Consider the following 24530-nt stretch of genomic DNA (forward strand, 5'->3'; position numbering starts at 1 on the left):
CCGCCTCCACCGGTCTTCTGGCCCACTGTGCGGCCTTGCGCGTTTGAATGGCGGCACGCAGGACGGCCCAGAGGAAAGGCCTGGGCGGCCGCCGCCGTCCCTCACGTGGTGCGCCTGTGTTGGCAATACCGCGCCCAAAAACTTTGGCGGCGGAAAATCCGTGTCGTACACACAAGGTGGAACAAACTTGACTCGGGGCGTTCCAGGGCGCACCCGGGGCGGGGCGGGGCGGGGCGCTGATATCCCTGGGTCCACGACGAGAGCCAATGGCAGCAACAAACACCAAACAAGGTTTTTTCTCAACGAGGACCGACCAGGTGTCGCCTTCAATACACTTCCAGCCCCGTGAAGCCGGCGGCGCTGGGACACTGCAAAAACGCGCCAGCCGCGCTAGCCTCGCCCTAGCCTCGCGCCAGCCTCCCGCTAGCCAAGTCAGCGAAGCTGAGGGTACGCCCGTTGACGCCAAACGCCTGCAGGCCCAACTATTTTTCTTTTTTTGACTCATCATCAAATTAACTTCGAACTATTTTTTTTTGCGCAAGGCTGCTCGACGAGGAGGAGGAGCAGCACGAAGAGAGAGAAGAGAAAGAAGGAGGAGGAGGAGGAGGAGGAGGAGGAGGAGGAGGAGGAGGAGAGGAGGAGGAGGAGGAGGAGAGGAGGAGGAGGAGGAGGAGGAGGAGGAGGAGGAGGAGGAGGAGGAGGAGGAGGAGGAGAGGAGGAGGAGGGGGAGAGGAGGAGGAGGAGGAGGAGGAGGAGGAGGAGGAGGAGGAGGAGGAGGAGGAGGAGGAGGAGGAGGAGGAGGAGGAGGAGGAGGAGGAGGAGGAGGAGGAGGAGGAGGAGAAGAAGAAGAAGAAGAAGAAGAAGAAGAAGAAGAAGAGGAAGAAGCAGGAGAGCAGCCTGTTTAACTGCGTTTTAGCGACTAATTGAGACGAATGGTGGACGCGCAAAGACCGGCGGTAAAAAGGAATTAGACGATTCATCCCGCCACTGCACTGCAACACTCTCTCCGTCTCTCTCTCGCTGTCTCTCATGTCGGCGCGTATTAGGTGACGCTTTGCGAAGCCGGGCTGTCGGCGAGTGCGAGAGTGGGCCAGAAGACCGGCGGAGGCGAACAAAACTCTAGACGCGTTTTGAACTGCGGAGTCGCTAAATGGGACTCGAACCGAACGTGTGACCCCACCAATGGATTGCTCTCCGAACGAGGAATCCATTGGTGGGGTCACCCGTTCGGTTCGAGTCCTGTTTAGCGACTCTCTAGCTCAAAACGCGTCTGGAGTTTCTTGGGCAGCGCGCTGGGTAGCGCCCGCGGACCGCCGGGTAGGCAACGCGAGCGCAGCGGTGCCCAGCGTGTTGCCTACCCGGCGGTTTGAAGGCGTCCACCGCCTCGTGGACCTCGCGGGAGGGAGTGTTTGCCTAGCACACTGGCTGGCTGCGCGCTCCGCGTTGCTCGGCGCGGTGGCCGAGGCTGGGGAACACACGGCCCACACAGAGCTCTTTATCGGCCGAAGGGACTAGCGGACTAAGCTCCTCATGAAAACCAACTCCATCTTTTAAGATTTATGTTTCGACTTGAGCGGCGGGGCGCGGCGGGCCCCGAACTTGGCGAGTGAGAGAGACAGACGCGGGCGATCGTGCTGTTAGCTCTTCCCGGTATCGCCCGGCCAGGGCAGGCCACTCCGGAACTTTCCAGCACTCGCACGGCGCCGAAATTAAATCTCGCCCCTCGCCACGCGAACGGACTATCTAGATCTCGCCACGCACAGTGGGCTAGAAGACCGGCGGAGGCGATCAGAACCCCGAACGCGTTTTGAGCTCCAGAGTTGCTTAGTGAGCCTCGAACCGAACGTGTGACCCCATCAATGGATTCCTCGTTCGGAGAGCAATCCATTGGTGTGGTCAGACGCTCGGTTCGAGTCCCATTAAGCGACTCTGGAGGTCAAAACGCGTCTGGAGTTTTGTCCGCCTCCACCGGTCTTCTGGCCCACGGTGCCATGGCCAGGTTCGCCCCGCCGAGCCGGCGCCGTGACGCGTGGAGTCGAAGCGGGGTTTATCGCATTAATAGCAGCCCCTGTATAAGCCTCGCAGCAAACGAAAAAGGAAGAAAGTTGTTGACACATTTCGGAAAGTCGCGAAAAAAAAAAATCGCGTGCAAAGAACGGCAAAGAAACAGGTGGTCGAGGGGGTATGGACTCTTATAACTAGCGACCTGACGTCTATGACGTCTCGAAAGTACCGGGATTCAGCTAAAAATAGCCCAAACTAAACTAAAAATTAAGTAAAATTTTGAGAATTTCGGCTGTACACTGTGAAAATTTGTTGTCACTTTATGACAAAAAGGTGGATGATATTTTCATCACTTACAAATTATGACAATCTCATCACAAATTGATGACATTTTCATCAAAGCTCCTATACTTATTGCATGGGCGTGACAACAATGTCATCAATTGTTTTGATGACATTGTTGTAAGGAAAATTAGCCTTGAAATTGTCATCAAGTGACGACTCAAATTTTCTCAGTGTACCACTACTATTACACGAGGGTCCACCCCACCCCTTGGCAGGTGGTACTTTAACAGTTCCCGGCGAGTTGTTGCGACTTGGGCTACTCGTCCTGGAGTATGAGCGATCCGGGCCGCAGTCGGCACGAGTGGACTTAGCCGAGCCCTCGGCGGTGGTGGTGGGGACACAAATCACGAGCCGAGTTCCCTTCAGCACAATACGCGCTAAGATATTTTATCTGATCGACGCAGCAGGCGCTCGGGCCCATTCAACTCGGAGGGCTTTGGGGGTCGCACCTCGGGACGACCTGGAGGGCGGCCCTCCAGTCCAGAGCCCTGCAGACTCCAGAGGTCACCGGAGATTTGCCCCAGCCAGCGACTCCCGGCCCAGTGCTGCCACAAGTAGGCAAATCTTTCCACGATGCAGCTGGCTGGGCAACTTTTCAAGACCAAAAGTCCAGATTTTGCCCAGGAGGAAAGCTGGGGTTGGCAACCCTGTTCACACTGCACAGTGCACCAGAAGACCCGCGGAGGCGGCCAAAATTCTAGACGCGTTCTGAGCTCCATAGTCGCTAAATGGGACCCGAAGCGAACGTGTGACCCCACCAATGGATTGCTCTTCAAACGAGGAATCTATTGGTCGGGTCACACGTTCGGTTCGAGTCCCATTTAGCGACTCTGCAGCTCAAAACGCGTCTGGAGTTTCGGCCGCCCCCACCGGTCTTCTGGCCCAAAAGGAAGACGCGACCTCACCTTAGGCCGTGAGCAGGGAGGCCAACTGTCACCGGCCGCTGGCCAGCAGTTGGCTGCACTGCACCAGGGCGAGCAGCCAGGTCGCCACGCGGTTCGACGTGACGCCGGAGTTGCCGTCGTGCACCGCGGCGGGCAGCTCCCCTGCAGACAAACAAAACCAATAATTTAAACACATTTCTTTCGAAAAACAAAAAAAAAACGTCCATGAAAAATAAAATTCCGACGAGTTTTATTTTTTAAATTGGAGTGTTTTTCCTTCTAACGGAAGGAGTGACTTATCGGCTTCCGTTTTTCTAAAGCGGAACCGAGATGAATAAATATAAACTCCCGACCGAAAGCAAAAGAGGTTCTTTCCGAAACCTGAAAAAAAAAATTAAATTGGCAAAGCTTTTTGGCAACTTTGCGTTTTTCCGGCGTCTCTGCGAAGAACGTCCTTGAAATATGCGCGTGGCCGATATTGCAAGCCAGCCAGCGGCAGCGCGGCGGCAGTGGCGGCAAGCCCGGCGAGCGAGCCGCAGACAAATTCTCGATCCAGATACCGCCCGCCGTCGCCCACTTTAGAGAGACCAGATTTCGGCCGCAGATTCGGCGGCTAGCCTCGCCTCGACCCCCAAGGGTACACTCTGTGTGTGTGTGTGTGTGTGTGTGTGTGTGTGTGTGTGTGTGTGTGTGTGTGTGTGTGAGTGTGTGTCTGCGCTAGTGTGTGCGAGAGGGATGGTGTATTGACGAGATCGATCTTCACGTTCCCTGACGTGTTCGGAGACATTTTTCGTCCCCGTCGCACCCGTAGGCTGGATGGAGGCTAGCGTAGGCTTGCGGCGTGCAGTGCCTGCCTGCCTATGCAGACTGATTCCGAGAGTCGTCGCTCCGTCCCTCTCGCACTCAGGGGTGCGCGCCCCGTATGGGTGCGAGAGAGACAGTGTGTCTCGATCTGCTGCCTGCCGGGGGTGGTGGGCGACGAATCCCGCTGTGACAGCATGTAAATCACTCTTTGCGCACGCGTTTCCTACCGCCTGATGACTGGCGGCGTCTGTCTGTCTGTCTGTCTGTCTGTCTGTCTGTCTGTCTGTCGGCCTGTCCGTCCGTCCGCCGGGTGCCAACACCGCCGCCGCCGTCCTCCCGCCTCCCGTACCCGCGCACTGTCAGCAAACATCACGTATTCTTCTGATCCGTGTTGGTTCAGCCTCCACGAGGCAGCTCAATGGCCGTGAACACACACACACACACACACACACACACACACACACACACACACAGACAGAGAGAGAGAGACACAGACACACACGCACACTCACCGACACACACACCGACACACACACACACACGCACGCACACACACACACACAAAACGCGCTTTCAGTTGCCTCACTCTCTGCCCGTGGAAAAGCCTCCCTTACACCGCCGATCCGCGGCACTTGCGTTGACAGCGTGTCAACATTTGGCAGCAGTATGCAGTGCTGCTCTGCCAATAAAACAACAAAATAAAAAAAAATAAAAAAAATCTAAAAAGACTCAATCCGTTTTAATTTAAATTTGTTATAGTGGGCTTAAAAACAGCGTGGGCGTACACAAAACAAAAATGTTCGTGTAAAAAAAAAACAAGTTTTTTTACAGTGTGCTGTGCGATCGGCAGGCCGGAACGGTGCCTGTCCAGCGCGGCTGTCGGTCAGTCAGTTTCTCCAGCGGTCACTCTCTCCAGCCAAGGATCAGCCGATCCATCAGCGCCCACCCCACTGCCAGGCTGCGGAGCCTGCGGAGCCTGCGGAGGCGAGTCAGGAAATGGGAAAAAATCTCATACATACTAGCAAGCAGCGTGGCAAAGGCCAACTTCTTGGCTGTCAAGCCCTTTTTTTTTATATCGAGCCCCCGGCTGTAATGCACCAAGGGAATGGGCTAGCTGCAAAACGTCGCCCTTTTGTACCGAAGGGTTGTCTTGTTAAACCGCAAAACATGAGCCTCCCTTTGCTTCACAGACCGTTTGGCTCCACCTGGCAGGCAGGCAGGCCAGGCCTACGCCCGTCCGCACGCTGCCCTTACACGACCCTTCCATTGGGCCGGCTCCAGCCAGCGTGGCCTGGCTAGCCCAGCCTAGCGTAGCAGAGCAGGGGAAAAAACTTGAGCGGGCCAAGCGACGCTCAGTGGGCCCGAAGACCGGTGGAGGCGGCCAAAATTCTAAACGCGTTTTGAGCTCCAGAGTCGCTAAACATGACTCGAACGGAACGTGTGACCCCACCAATGGATTCCTCGTTCGGAGAGCAATCCATTGGTGGGGTCACACGTTCGGTTCGAGCCCCATTCAGCGACTCTGGAGCTCAAAACGCGTCCGGGATTTTGGCCGCCTCCACCGGTCTTCTGGCCCACTGCGCCGGGAAAAGCGACAAGTCGAAATGTAGCGTCCCAGGGAACAATGTCCGACTGGAAGGTAAAACGTGACGCTTAAAGGCCACTTAAAAAGCGTCTCATTCCTCCCCCGCCGCGATTTCTTCCTTCATTAAGCGGAGCGAGGCCTCGACAAATCCGAGGAGATGACAAAGTGCGGCTGGCTGGCTGGCTGGCTGGCGGGCTGGCTGGGCTGGCCGAGCTGGCAGCCACGGGCCGAGCGGCATTACCGCAAAATTAAAACGGAGCAGAAACGTTTGCGGAGGCGCCTGCCTGCCTTTGAAGTGCCGCCCAGCAGCCTGCCTCCTCCTGACTTAAAAAAAGAGAGCGAGAAAAAAAAACGAGTTTGGTGGTCACGGCATTTTTTTGTCGTGGCAATTAAATGCACACCAGCTACATCTCACGGGAGGAAAAAAATTAAGACGAATGTCCCGAGCGCCCCTTTTTTCGGCTTCCGTATTTGTTTACGTGTCTACCAAAGTGTGCACGGCTTGGCCACACTTTGTTTTCATGCGGGCAACACAATACGCGCTGCAGCCAGGGTAGTCTTTTTTAGTCATGAATCTACGACTTGTGTAGTCGGGTCAGTTCACCCAGCTGGGGACGCGCGGGACTCCCCCACCACTCCAAGCCTTGCCTCACCACCAGTCCAGCCTCGGCCAGCCGGTGCGCCTATTCCCCCACCACTCCGTCCATACCCCCACCACATGCAAGCCGCTTGCCGTCCACTGCACCTACTTCCCCCACCACTCCGATTTTCCCCCCACCACCAGTAAAGCCATACAGCCCACCGCTGCAGTCCGTACGACTGGCAGAGTCACGCGCAGAGTCGTTGCTGCGACTGTCTGTGTCTCTCCCTCATCAATTCAGCCCGCTGTGTTATCTGTCGGCCAATTTTCCACGTCCTTGCCGCCTAAACCCTTTTGACTGATTAAAGTCCCGACCGGCACCCTTATCGCCCTGCCAAGGATTCCGAGGCGGCCGGGCAGCCATTGGTGGGGCGCACAGTGGGCCAGAAGACCGGTGGAGGCGGTGAAAGTCGGACGCGTTTTGAGCTGCAGAGTCGCTAATTGGGACTCGAACTGAACGTGTGATCCCACCAATGGATTGCTCTCCGAACGAGGAATCCATTGGTGCGGTCACACGTTCGGTTCGAGTACTGCTTAGCGACTCTGGAGCTTAAAACGCGTCTAGAGATTTGTCCGCCTCCACCGGCCTTCTGGCCCACTGTGGCCCGCCGTGCACCGAGTCGAACGCGTTGCTTTCGCACACGGTAACGAGACCCCAACTCCGCTGCAGCGGAGCGCACTCCGACTTTCCTTGTTTGAGCTTCCACAGAAAGGACAAAAGCAAACTCACTGCCCCGTTAAAAAAAAGAGTACACCAGGAATCGAACCACGATCAGCGAGAGTCAACGCACTCGACCATGAAGCGTGCCGCGACAAAATGAGGACAGGGTGCACAAACTTTATCTAACAAAAAAAAAGAGTAGACGAAGGAAAAACGTTTCCCCAACGCAATATTCTTGACGTTGCCGGCAGCGAAAGGGGGAAGGGGGGCAGTCAAGGAGCGAGAGAAAGAAAGGCTTACACAGCACCGCGTTCCCCATGCATGAACCAGACGGTCACCTGTTCGCCGCCCTGACACTGTGTGGCATTAGCTCCTTGCCGTGCACCTATCACGTAACCCCTCCGTGTCACGTGGTTTCTGGACCCGCCGGTTTCAAACAAGACAATCCCAGTGGACTTACAAGGCGGGGGGGGGGGGGGGGGCACGGATTGTGGTAGGATCACTGGGACTGGACGGCGAGGGGAGCCGAGGAGCCGAGAAGCACCAAGCCGGGGTTGAGGAGGTCATGGCGACTCACGATGTATCTTCCCTTGGCGAGGATCCAACGGCCATTCCGTGCACCGATAGATAGATAGATGTATAGATAGAGAGATGAATAGATGGAGCGACGGATACCGCATTATTTGTTGACGAACATCGAACAATCAGACGGCGGTGTGGCCAAACTATCGGCCCGGTCCACTTCGCAAACAGTGGTGGTGGCGTCTTCGGCGCGCTGATGACTCCTCTGCGGCTGTTGCTGTTGTTGTTGTTGTTGCTGTTGTTGTTGTTGTTGTGAAGTTGGCGGGGGAGCGAAGAGGCCATCGTAATCGGGCCACGATTTGGCATTTGGAATGCACCGTGCTCGTCATTACACAAGCAAACGGGAGTAGAGGCGATATTTTTTTTTTTAAGTAAAAACGTGGCAAAAAAATATGCATTATACCAGGTCCCGAAAAGGGAGAGACGAGGTTAAATAATAAAGAAGAGGTGCCGGCAGAACCAGAAAATCGAGAGGGTGGCGGAAAAAAAACCGCGTGTGTGTGTGTGTGTGTGAGAGTTAGGTCGCCCGTCGCCATGGTGTCACGCAGCGAATTCAGATACATCCTGTTTTTTTACACGCACGGCCCATGTTTTCGTGCCGTCATTCGCGAAGAGCACAACAAAAATCCAAATGGGGAGGCAGAGAGAGAGAAAGAGAGAGAGAGAGAGAGAGAGAGAGAGAGAGAGAGAGAGAGAGAGAGAGAGAGAGAGAGAGAGAGAGAGAAGGGTTCCAGTCTGGCGCTAAGAATTCCACTCTCCTTGAGCTTTTCCCTTATCAAGGCCGTCCGGGGGGGGGGGGGGGGGCAGGGTCGCTGTGGCGGTCCTCGGCAGGTGAGCTCGCCGTGGGGGCAGCCGGGGCAGCCAGGGCTTTGCAGACGTATATGAACGAGTCTCTCTGGAGGCAGAGCGAGATGGACAGCGCTACTCTCGTCTGGCGACGACGCGACGCCGCTCTCGCGACGCACACAGTGTGCCCACACACCACTCCGCACGCATTTTTCTAATCAAACAAAACAGATAAACGCAACGAGTTTTTCTCCCTCGCGCGCGATGGATAACGATGCAGCCATTTCCTCGATGGAGCTGGGCGGGCCGGACACCCACTTTGAAATAACAAACAACAACAACAACAACAACAACAACATGAGTCGTCGCCGCGAGTTCGCCTGCAAGGAGACCACGCCACGAGAAGAATCTTTGTGAAGGCGGCGGCGGCGGCCTGTTCCGTCCCATTGTTGCACTGCAAGTGTCCGGGAGACAATGGCGCCGTGCGGCTGCGGATGCCCCGAGACCTCCCCGTCGACGGACCGTCGACGTCATCCTGGAGGTCTGTGGAGGTTCTGGAGGCCAAAGGGCCGCCAAGGACGCCTCGGCGGTACACAGTGGGCCAGAAGACCGGTGGAGGCGGCCAAAACTCTAGACGCGTTTTGAGCTCCAGAGTCGCTAAACAGGACTCGAACCGAACGTGTGACCCCACCAATGGATTCCTCGTCCGGAGAGCAATCCATTGGTGGGGTCACACGTTCGGTTCGAGGCCCATTTAGCGACTCTGGAGCTCAAAACGTGTCTAGAGTTTTGGCCGCCTCCACCGGTCTTTTGGCCCACTGTGCGGTAGGCAAGTAGGCAAACACTCGAGCCGAACGGTCTGCCTACCTGCTTCCGCCGGGTCAGAGAGAGAGACAGACAGACAGACAGAGAAGGAAAGTCATGTAGAGAAGCGTGCTGTCGGGCGAACATTTCCGAGAGAGAGGGCGCTCTTAACCCGTTCCGACAGCGTCCTGGGCCCCACCGCGAGAGGGGGGAGGGGGAGGGGAGGGGCGTTGTCCGAGAGGTAAAGTTTCCTTTCTTCCGGTTCCCCTCGTGCCGGGTACGGCACGGGGCGCCGCGGACACTCGACTTGGAGAGAGAGAGAGAGGGAGAGGGAGAGAGAGAGAGAGAGGGAGAGAGAGAGAGAGAGAGAGAGAGAGAGAGAGAGAGAGAGGGCGGAGATTTTGTGTGTGAGAGTGTGTGTGTGTGTGTGTCGTCTGCATGGGGGCCGTGGTTTTCCGAACCTTCTGCACGAGTAGTCGAAGAAGAAAAGACCCCTCCCGGGGGCGTACCACCGCCTAGGAGCGAGAGAGACAGGGCGACGAAATGGGCGCCCTGGGCGGTGCACAGTGGGCCGGAAGACCAGTAGAGGTGGCTAAAACTCTAGACGCGTTTTGAGCTTCGGAGTCCCTAAATGGGACTCGAACCAACGTGTGGCCCCACCAATGGATTGCTCCCCGAACGAAGAATCCATTGGTGGGGTCACACGTTCAGTTCGAGTCCCATTCAGCGACTGTGGAGCCCAAAACGCGTCTGGAGTTCTGGCCGCCTCCACCGGCCTTCTTGCCCACTGCGCAGCAGTGCCTTCGGCTAGTTCGGATTAGAACCACCAGGCGGCCGCTGCGCTCGCCAAACTGGCCGACCGCTACAAGCGCTAGGAGCGCTGGAAGCTGGAATGCGGCTCAACTCCGCCACAGATGAAACTCGACACCAAAGGCTGCCAAAGGCCCACCCGGCGGCCAACGACGCACCGCCAGGGGAGAGAAAAAAAAATGGAGGCCGGTATTTGAACCCGGGCCGGCGAGGCTTACCGTTGAGCACGTGCACGGCCACGCTGGTGCCGGCCAGGCTGCCAACCGAGCAGCTGTAGTTCCCCGAGTCCTTCTTCTGGGCGTGGCGGAGCGTCAGCGTGGACACCACCCTGCCGTTTAGGGTGCTGGCGTTGGTGCTGCAAGCAGAGTGCCAAAAAATTAGCGCAATGTCCATTTTTTAATTTTTTTTTTGAAAAATCCTTGAGTGTTTGCACGGAGAAAACCTTAAAAACCATTAAAGGCCTTACAAAGAAAATCAGCTTGTTAAAACAAAGTATTTTCAGCACACATACGCTTACTAAGAAACTTTACGAACTATTTCTTCGTATAACAAAGTGAATTATGCTCAAAATACAAAAAAAGGTTTTAGGCGTGGCAGCTAGACTGTGACCGACGCCCAGGTTCGTGTTTCTCTCACTTTTTCCAGTGTGCCGCCCCACAATGGCTTGGACACACGGCCAGACACGGCCCTCCCAGAGTCCCAGATAGGGCATGACTTTCTCATACTCGAACAACTCGGCGGGGGCACGTTCGGACCAACTTTTCAAAGGCGGCGACCACGTCACTCTCACTTCCTGCCTCTCTCGTTCTTCTCTGATGGCACACGCACCGCGATAGGGGGAGAAGAGGACAGAGAGAGAGAGAGAGAGAGAGAGGGAGAGAGAGAGAGAGAGAGAGAGAGAGAGAGAGAGAGAGAGAGAGAGAGAGAGAGAGAGAGCGCTATACATGTACACATGAAACCTTTCGCAGTTTGAGCGAAAAACCGGTTCAACAATTGCACCAAGGTGGTCTCTGTCTTTTCCCCGAAGGCAAGGCAGCCGCCGGTCGGTGCTGGCCGACCGCTCGTGGGTACGTCAGGACGTCAGGGCGGGGGCAGCCGACGTCGGGGCGGACGTCGACGGGAACGCGATAACCGTCACGTCGCCGGATTAAAACTGGATTAAAACGAGTGGGAACAGCCCACTTCCATCCACCGGACTCGCGTCAGCGATAAGTCGACGGTCGCAAAGCACGCTCAGGGCAATGAGAAATAAAAATCACTAATGAGAAACTCGGCAATTTTACTACAAAAACATTAAAAAGCATTTTTGTTTAGAAAAAGTTGTTTTTTTTTTGTGGAGGAAGGCATTGCTGTTGCCGTTACTCTACTCCCGTCGATGAATGAAAGTAGTTCGGACACCGACGGTGCTCCGAATCTCCTCCACTACCCTGAGTCTCCAGATGCACTCGGGGCACACACAACCCCCGGGGGGGGGAGAGGAGGAGGGGAGGGGGGGGGGGGGGGGGAAGGGGAAAGGGGGGAGGGGGAGGGGGGGGGGGGGGGGGTAGGATGAGGAGGGGGAGGGGGGGGGGGGGGACCCGACAAAAGACGGCGGAGCAAACAAAAGGAAACAACAAAGAAGAACCAAACACCGGAGGCCAAGGAAATTTTAAAGTGGCGGAAAACTTGGCCCGGAAGCACAGCTTTCCCCGCTTTTCCTGCGTGTGCCCCGACCTGCCGGCTTGCCACCGCGAGTCAAGCCTCCCGCTTCAAATAAATAACTGCAACAATGCGTCTCCGCCTTTTATTCGAGTTGAAGCCCCCCCCCACCTCCTTCCTGATTATGTCTTCATTTGCACGTCGAGGAGGAAACGGCTTCTGAATCACCCGGCCGAGCATTCCCGTTTTTTCCTTTTCTTCTTCCAGCACTGCAGGTTGTAATCCCTGTCTTTGACTCGGGTTCAACTTCACGACGAGGTGAAGGACCTTTAAAAAATCCCCCAAGCTTGCGAGGAGTGCCCTCACCAATTTCTTAGCGTTTCACAACGAGAGAAAGAAAATACTGCTCCGACAGTGTTCGAACCCGCGGGGCCGTAGAGGCTTTGTCCAATCCGCGGGGAGGGGGAGGCGGGCCCTTCGCTGATGGACCGATTGAACTCCATTTATTTTCCGCAATTAGTCGTTTTCTCATGCAGAGCGAATGAATAAGCAAACGAACTGCTGTTTTGCATAAAGACAAGCAGTGTGACATTCAGGACGGCGCCGAGGCGCGACACGATGTGGACGGGGGGTAGGGGGTGTCCCCGTGGAGGGCAGACCATTGTGTCTGCGTTTACTTGGCTATTTTCATTACTTCCAATCGGCCTCTCCCGCCCCAGACGCGGGCCGCCACTAAAAGAAACACGAAAAGAGAGCGCAAAATGTCGACCGACCGACGACGGCGCTCCACTTTTCTTTTCAGACGGTACTTTTACGCGGCCGAAACACGTTTCTTTGTCCAGTTACTTTGCGCGTTGACCGGAGGCGGCAGCGTACACACAGGTGGCCGCACAGCCAGTTCGATCACGGATGCCTTGGTGTCCGAGGCTGTGTGGACGCCCCGCCGACGTGACTTGCGTGGCAATTTTTTTTTTTTCTTCTCTTTTCTCTCCCTCTCTCTCTCTCTCTCTCTCTCTCTCTCTCTCTCTCTCTCTCCTCTCTCTCTCTCTCTCTTCTGTCCTCCAGCTCTCTCTCTCACCTGTAGCCCTGTACTGTGAGCGCTATGGGTCCCCGGGCGCCTCTCGCGGTGATATTGGGGCCTTCATAAGCCACTGAACCGCACGGAATGAGGACAAACCAACAAAAAAAGAGTCCGGCGCACAGTGGGCCAGAAGACCAGTGCAGGCGGCCAAAACTCTAGACGCGTTTTGAGCTCCAAAGTCGCTGATCAGGACTCGAACCGAACGTGTGACCCCACCAATGGGTTGCTCTCCGAACGAGGAGTTCATTGGTGGGGTCACACGTTCGGTTCGAGTCCCATTTAGCGACTCTGCAGCTCAAAACGCGTCCGGGATTTTTGCCGCCTCACCGGTCCTCTGGCCCACTGCCCGACGTGGTGGGTATTCGAACCCACGTCCTCGCGACCCTCCTTACCTGACGCCCGCGCTGAGGGGCTGCCGGCCCCGACTCCAGTGCACCGTGTCTCCGGGGCCCTCCAACTGCCCCGCCAGGCAGGTGAGCTCCACCGCGGAGCCCGCCTTGTAGTAGCGCTCCGACACGGGGTGCATGTTCTCGTCCACGATCTGCACGTCCGGCGCTGCAACAGAGGAAAAGGAAGACTGTCATTGGACGAGCCACAAGGGCCGGAAGACCGGTGGAGGTGGCCAAAACTCTAGATGCGTTTTGAGCTCCAGAGTCGCGAAACATGACTCGAACCGAACGTGTGACCCCACCAATGGATTCCTCGTTCGGAGAGCAATCCATTGGTGGGGTCACACGTTCGGTTCGAGTCCCGTTTAGCGAGTCCCATCTCACGGTTATGACGTCACACTCGTAGCAGTGCGTAGCAGTGTAGGCGACGGCAGGGAGGCGCAGGGGGCACTGGGTGCACAGGGGGGCAGGGCAGACCGGGGGCAGACCGATCGGCAGGAATGAAGACTAATGCTAGGTCCCCAAGGAGGCGCCAGGTCTGGGAGGAGCAGCCCTTTTCATCAGGGGCAGACGGACAGGCAGACAGGGCAGACAGTGAAAAAAAAAAAGATTTTTGGTTTGTTCAAAAAAGGGGAAAACAAACTAGCAAATTTTGAGTTTCCACTTTGTTCTTTGAGGGGTCGCTCTGCTGGGGCGGTCCCTCCTTGGCACAACTTGCGCACATACACTCTCTCTCTCTCTCTCTCTCTCTCTCTCTCTCCCCTCTCTCTCTCTCTCTCTCTCTCTCTCTCTCTCTCTCCCTCTCTCTCTCTCTCTCTCCCTCCCGCAACACACTGGTGGTCTCGGGTCGTTGCTCGTCGCCAGGCGTGCTAGCCGTGCCAAGCCCTAATGCTACACCCTCGACCTCCCGAATGCAGATTTCTTTCCCAGCCCCTTCATTTACGCAAAACTATCTTCTGTCGACCCTGCTCGCCCCCCTCTCTCCCCGGCCCCTGCCGCCGCCCCTGCCGCCGCCCCTGCCGCCCCTGCCCCTGCGTCCAGCGGGTAGTATTTTGGACGCCGTCCAAAGTGTTCGGCCCGACCTTCGCACGCCGTCCGGCCGCGAAGCGACGCCCCGCCCGAAGGACCCGAAGGACCCGAAGCCAAGCGCACAGTGGGCCAGAAGGCCGGTGGAGGCGGCCAAAACTCTACGCGTTTTGAGCTCCAGAGTCGCTAAATGGGACTCGAACCGAACGTGCGACCCCACCAATGGATTCCTCGTTCGGAGAGCAATCCATTGGTGGGGTCACACGTTCGGTTCGAGTCCTGTTTAGCGACTCTGGAGCTCAAAACGCGTCTAGAGTTTCGGCCGCTTCCACCGGTCTTCTGGCCCACCGTGCGCCCCAGGACCGCCTTCTTATCCCGGGCGACGCGACGGCGGAGCGCACAATTCGTTTCGCTGCCGGCCGATTCCGCAGTGTGTCCGCCTCTCTCGCACCCATGGCGCGTCCCGCGAGGGTGCGACAGAGACACGGCCAATAACTCGCGTAATTTCCGCGCCGAAAGTTTGAGGCGAAACTCGGCCGAGTGTCGCGCTTTGTTTAACAGTGTGGGGTGCGGTTTAATTTTATTTTTGCAGTGCGGGACTGTTGGGATGGCCGCGCGACCAACTCCCCCGCGCCGTCGGCCGCCGCAGTGACGGTACACCAGGAAAATGAAAGTAAAAAATGAAGCCGCCGCCGGGAGTTGAACCCTCCCTCTCGCCCTCGCCACCTGCAAGGCAATTGCAGGGCAAACCCGGCCCTTATCCAGACGTCAATCTAACGCCAAGACCGCCAGACCAGCAAGACGCCCTGCCGGGTCTGCTGGCGGCTTGGCTGGCACACAGTGGGCCAGAAGACCGGTGGAGGCGGCCAAAACACCAGACGCGTTTTGAGCTCCACAGTCGCTTAATGGGACTCGAACCGAACGTGTGACCCCACCAATGGATTGCTCTCCGAACGAGGAATCCATTGGTGGGGTCACACGTTCGGTTTTGAGTCCTGTTAAGCGACTCTGGAGCTCAAAACGCGTGTAGAGTTTTGTCCGCCTCCACCGGTCTTCTGGCCCACTGTGTGGCGGCTTGGCTGGGTGGCCGCGGGGCGGCCTGGACGGGCTGCCATTTGTCACACCTAAACGGGGCTGCAGGCCGATCCAAGACCGTTCTTTCTCGCTCTGTCTCTCTCGCACCGCCTCGGCACGCCCCGCGAGTGCGAGAGAGACAGCCTGCGGCCCCGCCAGCCCCCGCGGTGCATGGCGGACTTTGCGTCGTCTGCTTCATCACCCCGACCTTCCCACGCAGTCGCGCTGTCTCTCTCGCACAGCAGCGGGGCGGCCGATGAGTGCGAGAGAGACAGCGACGAAAGCGGGCCTAATTACGCACTGTTAGGGAAGGCCCTCTGGGCCGTCACCGATGTGACAGGTGAGACGGATGGGGAGGGAAGACCCCGAGAGAGAGGGAGAGAGAGAAGGCCTCCTTGCCGGCGGATCTAATCGGCACCCTCGTCAACCACAACAAGGTCCAACAAACAATGCCACATTTTGTTCGGGTGTGTTCCGTGTCTTTTCCTAAATTTTGACCCGCTATTATAATATTTAATAGTCAGTTTTGTCCGCCTCTACCGGTCTTCTGGCCCACTGTGCACCACCTCCCCCTCCCCTCTATCCGTCTTCAACTCGGCGCCCCCCTCCCCCCTTTTCCCGGAGCCCTCCGTGTCCACATTGGTCCAATTGGAATTCTCGGGCGGCTCCTGGAGGCAAACCGCGAGGCGCACGAGGCGGGGCTGGCCGGGCGCCACGGGCACCATGGACTGGCAGAGGAGCGAGGCGCTCACGAGGAATTCGAGAGGCATTCCCCGCCGGGCCCTGCCGGCACTCCCATCCATTAGACACGCATTACTTGGCCGCCCCGCCCCGCCCCCTTCTTTGACTCACTTTCGACCCTTCCAAGGTGGAATCATAATATTACCACTGAGGTGCGTGTTCGTCAAGAAAAAACAAACACAACCAAAGAACCGCTCTTCATCCACACATAAAAAAAAAGAAAACAGTACAAATTAAAAAAAAAAAACTTGAGAGGGACTTGAACCCAGGATCTTTCCGTCACCCCAAAACGCAGTGCATTTAAAAGATGACAGTAAAACAAATTGAGCAGGACTCGACCTCAAAACCTACCCCTCTACCGAAAAACCTAATACAGTTAAAAAAAAAAAAACCTGAGCGGGATTTGAACCCGGAACCTACCCGTGACCCTGAGGTTGACGATCCTGGCCAGCAGGGGGTGCGTGGTGACCTGGCACTCGTAGCGGCCCTGGTCGCGCAGCGTCACCGGCGAGATCTCGAGACGCCAGTCGTTGGGGTAGCGGAAGCGCAGGGCGAGCCGCTGGTCCGACGAGTACGTGGCGCCGCCCACGGTAAGCAGGTGCATCTGATCGCCGCGCCGGTGCACCCACGTCACCTGCAACACCAGCAACAACGAATAAAGAATAATTTTTAAAAAATAATTTTTTGAAATTTTGAAAAATAAGTGGTGGGATTTGAACCCGCGAAGTTCTGTCTGTAGAGCACCCGCGCTATCCACTCTGCTACCGAGCTCCGATTCACACGGATAGGCCGTCCGGTACGCCACTAGCATATTCATTGGCAATCAAAGAAAGTTGCTACGCAGCGCCTCTGCATAAAAATATTTGATCTGGTGATGAAGCCGTTCTGTGGGCGCGCGGTCTGAGCAGGTAGCCCGACTTCGACCTCGTGGACTCGTTTTAATTTTTTCGAATTTTTTCGCAAGTACCGACCATCTTTTAGCCCGCGGCGGGTTGTGCCTAGGGGCTGCAAAGATAACGCCGCGCTCTAAAAATTAAGTAGTGTACTGAGGATTCAAGGCGCAAAACGACGCCGAAAGATACGAGATGAGAAGCCCAAGGACGTGCGTAGCCGGCCCGATCCGGCTGCACAGTGGGCCAGAAGACCGGCGTGGGAGCGGTCAAAATCCCGGACGCGTTTTGAGCTCCAAAGTCGCTAAATGGGACTCGAACCGAGGCTGTGACCCTACCAATGGACTGCTCTCCGAACGAGGAATCCATTGGTGGGGGTTACACGTTCGGTTGGAATCCTGTTAAGCGACTCTGGAGCTCAAAACACGTCTAGAGTTTTGGCCGCCGGTGCCGGTCTTCTGGCCCACTTTGAGCTTGCCGTGGGATCAAACCCACGCTGCACCGCAGAAACACATTTTGGCGAAAAAAAACAAGGGCGAGATATTTCTCCGGAACAAAAAGCTAACGAAGAGAGGGCAGCGGCCCCTTCGAGCCCCTCTGGAGTCTGGGGGCACAGAGCAACGCCAGTCCATTTTGCCGCTGCAATGCCTCAGCAGGCAAACCCTTCAAGGCAAACCCTTCCAGGGAAACCCTTCAAGGGAAACCCTTCAAGGCTTCCTTGAGCCGGCCGGCCGGCCCAGTGCACGCACTGGCTGCCTGGCTGCCCTGCCTGGCCGCCTCCAGGGAAATACGTCTCGAGGCGGCAAGCCGGGGCTGGCAGCCCTTGGGCAGCCCTTCACAGCACTGCAACTGGGTTACTGTGACGGGACGCTGTGTCAGTGTGTCACACATGCCGTACTATCGAGACAGAAAAAAAAAACACAACAAAAGCGCGTCATTCGAACCCGGGACCGCGTGCGCGAACCCCCACCGCCCCGGACAGAAAAACGGACCGAATAAATACATCCTACTCATAGAGAGAGAGAGAGAGAGAGAGAGAGAGAGAGAGAGAGAGAGAGAGAGAGAGAGAGAGAGAGAGAGAGCGCACGGACATTAATTTGGGAGTTAAGACGCCAAGCCGAAGGCATTCCTTCGGTTGTGCTCCGAAGCCTCCGCTGTCGGTGGTCCCAAATATATCTCTGCGTCATTATGCACGAGCACAATCCGCGACCCCTCTCTGTTGGCCGGACTGCACTAAGTCCCGTCCGAATGGTGAATAAGACGAGACTCCGCAAAGAAGCGCATGCTGGACCCGCCACAGTGGGCCAGAAGACCGTCGCCAGCGGCCAAAACTCTAGACGCGTCTTGAGCTCCAGAGTCGCTAAATGGGGCTCGAACCGAACGTGTGACCCCACCAATGGATTCCTCGTTCGGAGAGCAATCCATTGGCGGGGTCACACGATCGGTTCGAGTACCGTGTAGCGACTCTGGAGCTCGAAACGCGTCGCGTCGTCACTGCCCGGCAGCGAGCTTCGCAAGCCAAACAGGGTTATGGCAGCACCGATCGGGCGGGAATACAATTAGTCGCTGTTTATCTTCCAGACGGGAGTAACGAGTAATTGAAGCCCAATCACCGGCCCATCTCCCGGACGTAATGACCTTTCAAACGACGAGGCCGGCGTGTCAACAAAAACAAAAACAACACCAACAACACTTTTGCAGGCGGAGGTGAAGAAGAAGAAGAAGAAGAAGAAGAAGAAGAAGAAGAAGAAGAAGAAGAAGAAGAAGAAGAAGAAGAAGAAGAAGAAGAAGAAGAAGAAGAAGAAAGAAAAAGGAGGAGCTAGACAGTGACGACTGCAAAAGCGGCGGCGAAACAAAAGACGGCTGTCATCGGCCGACCGGCCATTTATGGACTCATCTTGCTTCCTGTCGCGTGTCCGCATTGACGGGCCCCACAGTGGAGGACACAAACACGGGCAAAAAGGGAGGCTTTGCGCTGCGGGGAAAAAATATTGAAATCGCGGCCGAGCGGCACACATGCCCTCTTACTTTTTACGAGAAGAGGTGCGGTGGGGCCCGCCCCGCCCCGCCCCGCCCCGCCCCGCCCCGCCCCGCCCCGCCCCGCCCGGGATAGGGAAAGTTACCCGTACGTGAACTTGGCCCAAGTTTTGCCGCCACATGCGACCCGACTGCGGGAGCGCGCCGCCGGGGCGCGAACCCGCGCGTCCGCGAACCGCGAGGCCGCCGCGAAGCGATTCAATTGGGGAAATCTGAAAACGTGGTTCGCCGCGCCCACCCTGGCAGCCGCAGTGCTGCCACACGCACGCACCATACAGTGGGCCAGAAGACCGGTGGAGGCGGCCAAAACTCTAGACGCGTCTTGAGCTCCAGAGTCGCTAAATGGGACTTGAACCGAACGTGTGACCCCACCAATAGATTGCTCTCCGAACGAGCAATCCATCGGTGGGGTCACACGTTCGGTTCGAGTCCTGCTTAGCGACTCTGGAGCTCAAAACGCGTCCGGAGTTTTGGCTGCCTCCACCGGTCTTCTGGCCCACTGTGCACTCCCACGATGGTGTCGAAAGGGTTGCCAACCTCAGCCAGACCACCAGTTGTTGCCTAGTAGGCAGGCGGGGGTTGGCAACCCTTTCCACACTAGTGCATCGTGGGAGTTTTTGGCCACTTATTTGGCAACACTGGCGCCCACACTGGCCGGCCACCGCCCCTGGAGCGCGCTGCCGCGCTGCACAACTATAAACTGTAGACGCGTTTTGCTGCTCTCGAGTCCCGAGTCTCGGGGGGAGGTTTTACGCCGAGGGCTAGAGTGGTGGCGGTGGCGGCGGTCCGAGACAGGGCCAAGAACCCCAGGCCAACACAGTTTCACAGTGGCTATTCGCTTGTAATTTTCAATTTCTCCTGGTAAGCTTTGACTACTTGTAGTGGCGTGCCGTGGGTGTGCTTGGGCTTGTGCTTGGGTCGGCGGTCTCTGAATGGACCCAGCCCCCGCACTCCGCACTGCTCAGCCATAAGAAATCGATGAAGCCTTCTGGAACAATAAAGGCCCTGGAATTCCTTTGCTTCTCGGGGGGTGTACACTCAAGGCAATCAGTTCTAGAGAGAGGCCTTCAGAAAAAAAGGCAAAAAGCAAAACAAAAAAAAATTGACGTGAATGTTTTTCCAAGTCTGGGATTTGAACCCGGGTCCGGCAAAGATGACGGAATGGACGGGGCAGTGTAGTGAACGGAGACAGTAAGATGGCAGCCGTGTCAACCAGGCCCGTCCGGGACGCCCGGAATCCAATAATCCCCCGATCCCTGATCCAGGGATGTGCGTGTGTGAGTGTGAGGGGGTTGAATGCGTCTGTGTGAGAGAGAGTCTGTCTGTTTGTGAGTACCCTTTGCCGGACCGCGGGCCTTTCCGCGAACGACGGGCCAATTTTCGCCTGTGGAAACGGTAAATAAATAAATAAATCCATTCATGACGAGCAGGGGAAATGACACACGCCGAGTTTCACACAATCCAATTCTGCGGTTGTTTTGCGTTCGCGCGAAGCGTCAGGCGGCGGTCTGATTCCGAGCGACGCTCCGTCTCTCTCGCACCTCCGCACGGAAGCCCGAGTGCGAGAGAGACATGCGAGCGCTGCGTGAGGATCAGCGAAGAGACTTCCAAGTATTACCTTAGCCTCTCTCTCTTCGATTCCCGGCTGCCTGCGCACAGTGGGCCAGAAGACCGGTGGAGGCGGACTCCAGACGCGTTTTGAGCTCCAGAGTCGCTAAATAGGCCTCGAACCGAACGTGTGACCCCACCAATGGATTGCTCTCCGAATGAGGAATCCATTGGTACGGTCACGTTCGGTTCGAGTCCCATTTAGCGACTCTGGAGCTCAAAACGCGTCCGGGATTTTGTCCGCCTCTACCGGTCTTCTGGCCCACTGCGCTGCGGCCTGATTTCGCTCTGTCCCTCTCGCACTCACGGGGCGTCCCGCAGGAGAGCGAGAGAGACAGAGCGACGACGCACTGCTTGCTGGCTCTGCTGGCGCCGCTTTGCTGCAGCAGTGCCATGCAAACACTGTCCCTTGATCCATTGCGAGAAAAGGAACGCGGTTTTGTTTGTTTGTTGTGTGTGTCTGTGTGTGTCCACACTGCAACACAGACAGCAACACAAACTCGCGGGCCAGCCAGCGAGCGATTAGACGGCCGAGTGCCCGTCAAAGGGATAAAGTACCCGCAAAGAAGGGCACGCGTCTTCCCGCCCGAAAAGCTGCGCAGCCGGCGTCGCAGGCTTCGCGACGCCGTAGCGCATTTGGATGCGGCGCCGGTTTTCTAAGTGTGAAACTCGGGTTCGATTCCCACCAAAAGTTCTCCCTTTTTTTCAGTATAAGGTGCTGCAGCATATGGGCCCTGCAGTTGCATGCGATGTGCGTTTCTAAAGTGACAGCCTCGGGTTCAATTCCCACCTTTTTTTTTTGTTTTTTTTTTTAAAGTGATTGGTACTGACCGTCTTGTCCTGCAGCATGCCGACCCTGCAGTTGAGCGTGACGGCGCTGCCGACGCGGGCCGTGGCGTTGTGGGGCCCGGCGCCGTCCTCGAAGTAGGGCCCGAAGTGGCCCTGCGCCGAGTGCATGTGCTTCTTGAGGCCGGGCGGCGGCAGCTGCGCCGAGGGCCCCGCGCCCGCGCCGGGCCGCTGCACGAAGCCGATGGCCACGATGGAGGCCGTGGTGGCAGCGGCGGGCTGCGGCTCCAGCTCGGAGGACACGTTGTAGGCGAAGGGGTTGGCGGGCCGCTGCAGTGGAGGCACCTGCGCCGACGACGCCGGCGTCGCGGGCTCCCCGATGAGCGGCTGGCTGTCTCCGTGCGCCGCGTCCGCGCTCGGCGACGCCGCCAGGGACGCCAGCGAGGCCAGCGACGCCGCGGTGGCGGGCGCCGTGGCCGCCGGGGAGGCCGCCGACAGCGCGTCGTCGTCCACGTCCACCAGGTTGCCGGCGACGTCCTCGGGCGACGACGGCGGCGTCAACGGCGTCGTGTCGTTGTCTGCAACAAACCAGCGCCGCGGTTCAGACACGTGGACTCGGCGGACCTGCTCACCTTTTTCCAATTAACTTTTTGGCATTGGACGTTATTTTTGCATTCTGTAAACGGCTAGAGATGCGGAAACAACGTGCACCGCAATTTTTTCCTTCCGAAAGCACCGGACTTCTTCTGAAGCCCCTGCGGATGTGAGGGTAGGCAACACGAGGACAGCCGTGCGCGCAAGCGAGGCGGTGGCCTACCTCGCCGGGCGGGCGCAGCACAGTCAGTGGGCCAGAAGACCGGCGCAGGCGGCCAAAACTCTAGACGCGTTTAGAGCTTCAGAGCCGCTAACTGGGACTCGAACCGAACGTGTGACCCCACCAATGGATTCCTCGTTCGGAGGGCAATCCGTTGGTGGGGTCACACGATCGGTTCGAGTCCCATTTACCGACTCTGGAGCTCAAAACGCCGTCCGGGATTTTGACCGCCTCCGCCGGCCTTCTGGCCCACTGTGGGCCGGCCCCTTCCTTTATTCTGACTGGGCACCACCCCACTGCACCGGAAACAATGTTGGCAAGATATATCGAGTCAGGATAGGAAGGCTGTGATAAATTTGTCGGAACGGCCCGGCCGGCCCGGCGGCCCGAACGCACCCCGAAGCCTGCCGAAGCAGAACCGAACGCGACCGCCGGCATGCCGCCAGCATCGGGACACGATAACGGGGATTAAAAGAAAACAAGAACGCTGCGCCGAACCGGCCGAACACGCACACGGCAGTGCACGGCAGCACCGTCAGGTAGTACACCGCGCGCAATGTATTTTTTTCAACATTGTCCATCCATTTTTTTTTGCGTGCATCTCTGGCTCTGCATGTCCTGCACTCAGTCACTAAAAGGCAGGCAGAGATGTGATGGGCCATAAAGGGGGAGTAATGGTCGACAGCCTCTCTGTATTTCGCAGTGCAGCCAACCAGCCGGCCTGCCAGCCGACTGGCTCAACCTCTCAGAGACCGGCGTCGCACAGTGGGCCAGAAGACCGGTGGAGGCGGCCAAAACTCTAGACGCGTTTTGAGCTCCAGAGTCGCTAAATGGGACTCGAACCGAGCGTGTGACCCCACCAATGGATTCCTCGTTCGGAGAGCAATCCATTGGTGGGGTCACACGTTCGGTTCGAGTCCTGTTAAGCGACCCTGGAGCTCAAAACGCGTCTGTACTTTTGTACGCCTCCACCGGTCTTCTGGCCCACTGTGCGTCGTCCACCACGGCGGCACTGCCCAGTTTCCGACGAGCCCGTTCGAGGAGGGAGGACACAGTAAAGACCACACCGCACGTGTTTTCTGCCCTAGCCACCTTAAAAAAATACAATAATTAAAAGTTGATTTTTTTTGCAAAGTAAAGGTCTTTTTTCAGATCCTTTTTTTTTAAAGAAAGGAGAGTGCAGTCCGTCTGGTCAAGCAAAGCACTGTCCGATCGCAGCGCCGTCAATCTCTGCCAGCACGGCCCTTCTCTCTCTCTCTCTCTCTCTCTCTCTCTCTCTCTCTCTCTCTCTCTCTCTCTCTCTCTCTCCACAACAGACGCACCAACGAGCGCGTGGCATCGACAAACCCCACGGCGCGTAAAATCCCCGCCGGCCGACTGGAAAAGAGCAAAAGCATGCACAATGTCTGGACTGGCCCTGACACCCAATCAGAAACCGGCGGAGGAAAACGAAAAAAAAGGAAGAAACCGTCGGTGTTTGAACCCGCGACCGCACAATCATTATCTTCCTTCTGGCGCAGACGCCGGCGCCGTCACGCGCGCTGACCGTGTAAGGGCCCCATCCTGCAGGATAAGCCAGCACCTGCCGTAATCCCCCAAGTCCCGCACATATGTCCCGGACAACAATCCCCTCCCGGAATGAGCGGGGGGGGGGGAGGGGGGGGGGTTTCCTGCTGACATTTGCCATTCCCGCGGTATACACCGAGAGCCCCCGATCATCCTTCGGGATCCTCCCTCCCGGGACTCGGGACCCATACACCGTGACGGAGTGAGGCGCCGCCACCGGCATCTGTCTTACCTGGTTGCTTGCCGGCCTTGCCGCGCGGCATGGCGGCGGGAGGGGGAAAAATGGGGCGCGCTTCGGTGCCGCGCTGCACAGTGGGCCAGAAGACCGGTGGAGGCGGCCGAAACTCTAGACGCGTTTTGAGCTCCAGAGTCGCTAAATGGGACTCGAACCGAACGTGTGACCCCACCAATGGATTGCTCTCCGAACGAGGAATCCATTGGTGGGGTCGCGCGTCCGATTCGAGCCCCATTTGACGAGTCGTCGCCAACTGCGGCAGTGCGGAGACTACACTCCAAATCCAGGGTGTCTAGAAACTACACGCCTTAGGCGTATGCCACAGAAATGGAACTGCCTTAAGGCGCCTTGATTCTACACGCCAAAGGCGTATACCCCATTGAGCACCTTTTGCAGATAGAAGTTAGCATGTGAGCACCATTGGTCGAAGGAAAGGTGCGTGCATTGTACACACCCTGGATCATAGGCACTGAGCTCAACAGGACTCAAGGTGCGTAGAATGTAAACACCCTTTAAGGCCTCGGTAGGCATGGCCTCGGCCAAGGGCGGTGTTTGCATTCAACGCACCTAGAGTCCTGTTGAGCTCAGTGCCTATGATCCAGGGTGTGTACAATGCACGCACCTTTCCTTCGACCAATGGTGCTCACATGCTAATTTCTATCTGCAAAAGGTGCTCAATGGGGTATACGCCTTTGGCGTGTAGAATCAAGGCGCCTTAAGGCAGTTCCATTTCTGTGGCA

The 24530-nt window shown here is 57.0% G+C and overlaps 1 protein-coding gene across 1 annotated transcript in view; it reads right to left on the reverse strand.

Annotated features, from left to right (window-relative positions):
• The window catches only part of LOC117644670, a 33562-nt gene that overhangs the window by 4607 nt on the left and 4425 nt on the right, over window positions 1–24530 (reverse strand). Inside the window, exons 2-6 of the mRNA XM_034384282.1 lie at window positions 21221–21520; window positions 16275–16488; window positions 13017–13179; window positions 10124–10260; window positions 3255–3395 (exon numbers count right to left, since the gene is read on the reverse strand). Coding sequence (XP_034240173.1) covers window positions 3283–3395; window positions 10124–10260; window positions 13017–13179; window positions 16275–16488; window positions 21221–21520 — 927 coding nt within the window. The 3' untranslated portion in view covers window positions 3255–3282. The remainder of the gene's footprint in view (window positions 1–3254; window positions 3396–10123; window positions 10261–13016; window positions 13180–16274; window positions 16489–21220; window positions 21521–24530) is intronic.

Source organism: Thrips palmi, unplaced genomic scaffold, assembly GCF_012932325.1.
Source record: "Thrips palmi isolate BJ-2018 unplaced genomic scaffold, TpBJ-2018v1 HiC_scaffold_18, whole genome shotgun sequence".
NCBI lineage: Eukaryota > Metazoa > Arthropoda > Insecta > Thysanoptera > Thripidae > Thrips > Thrips palmi.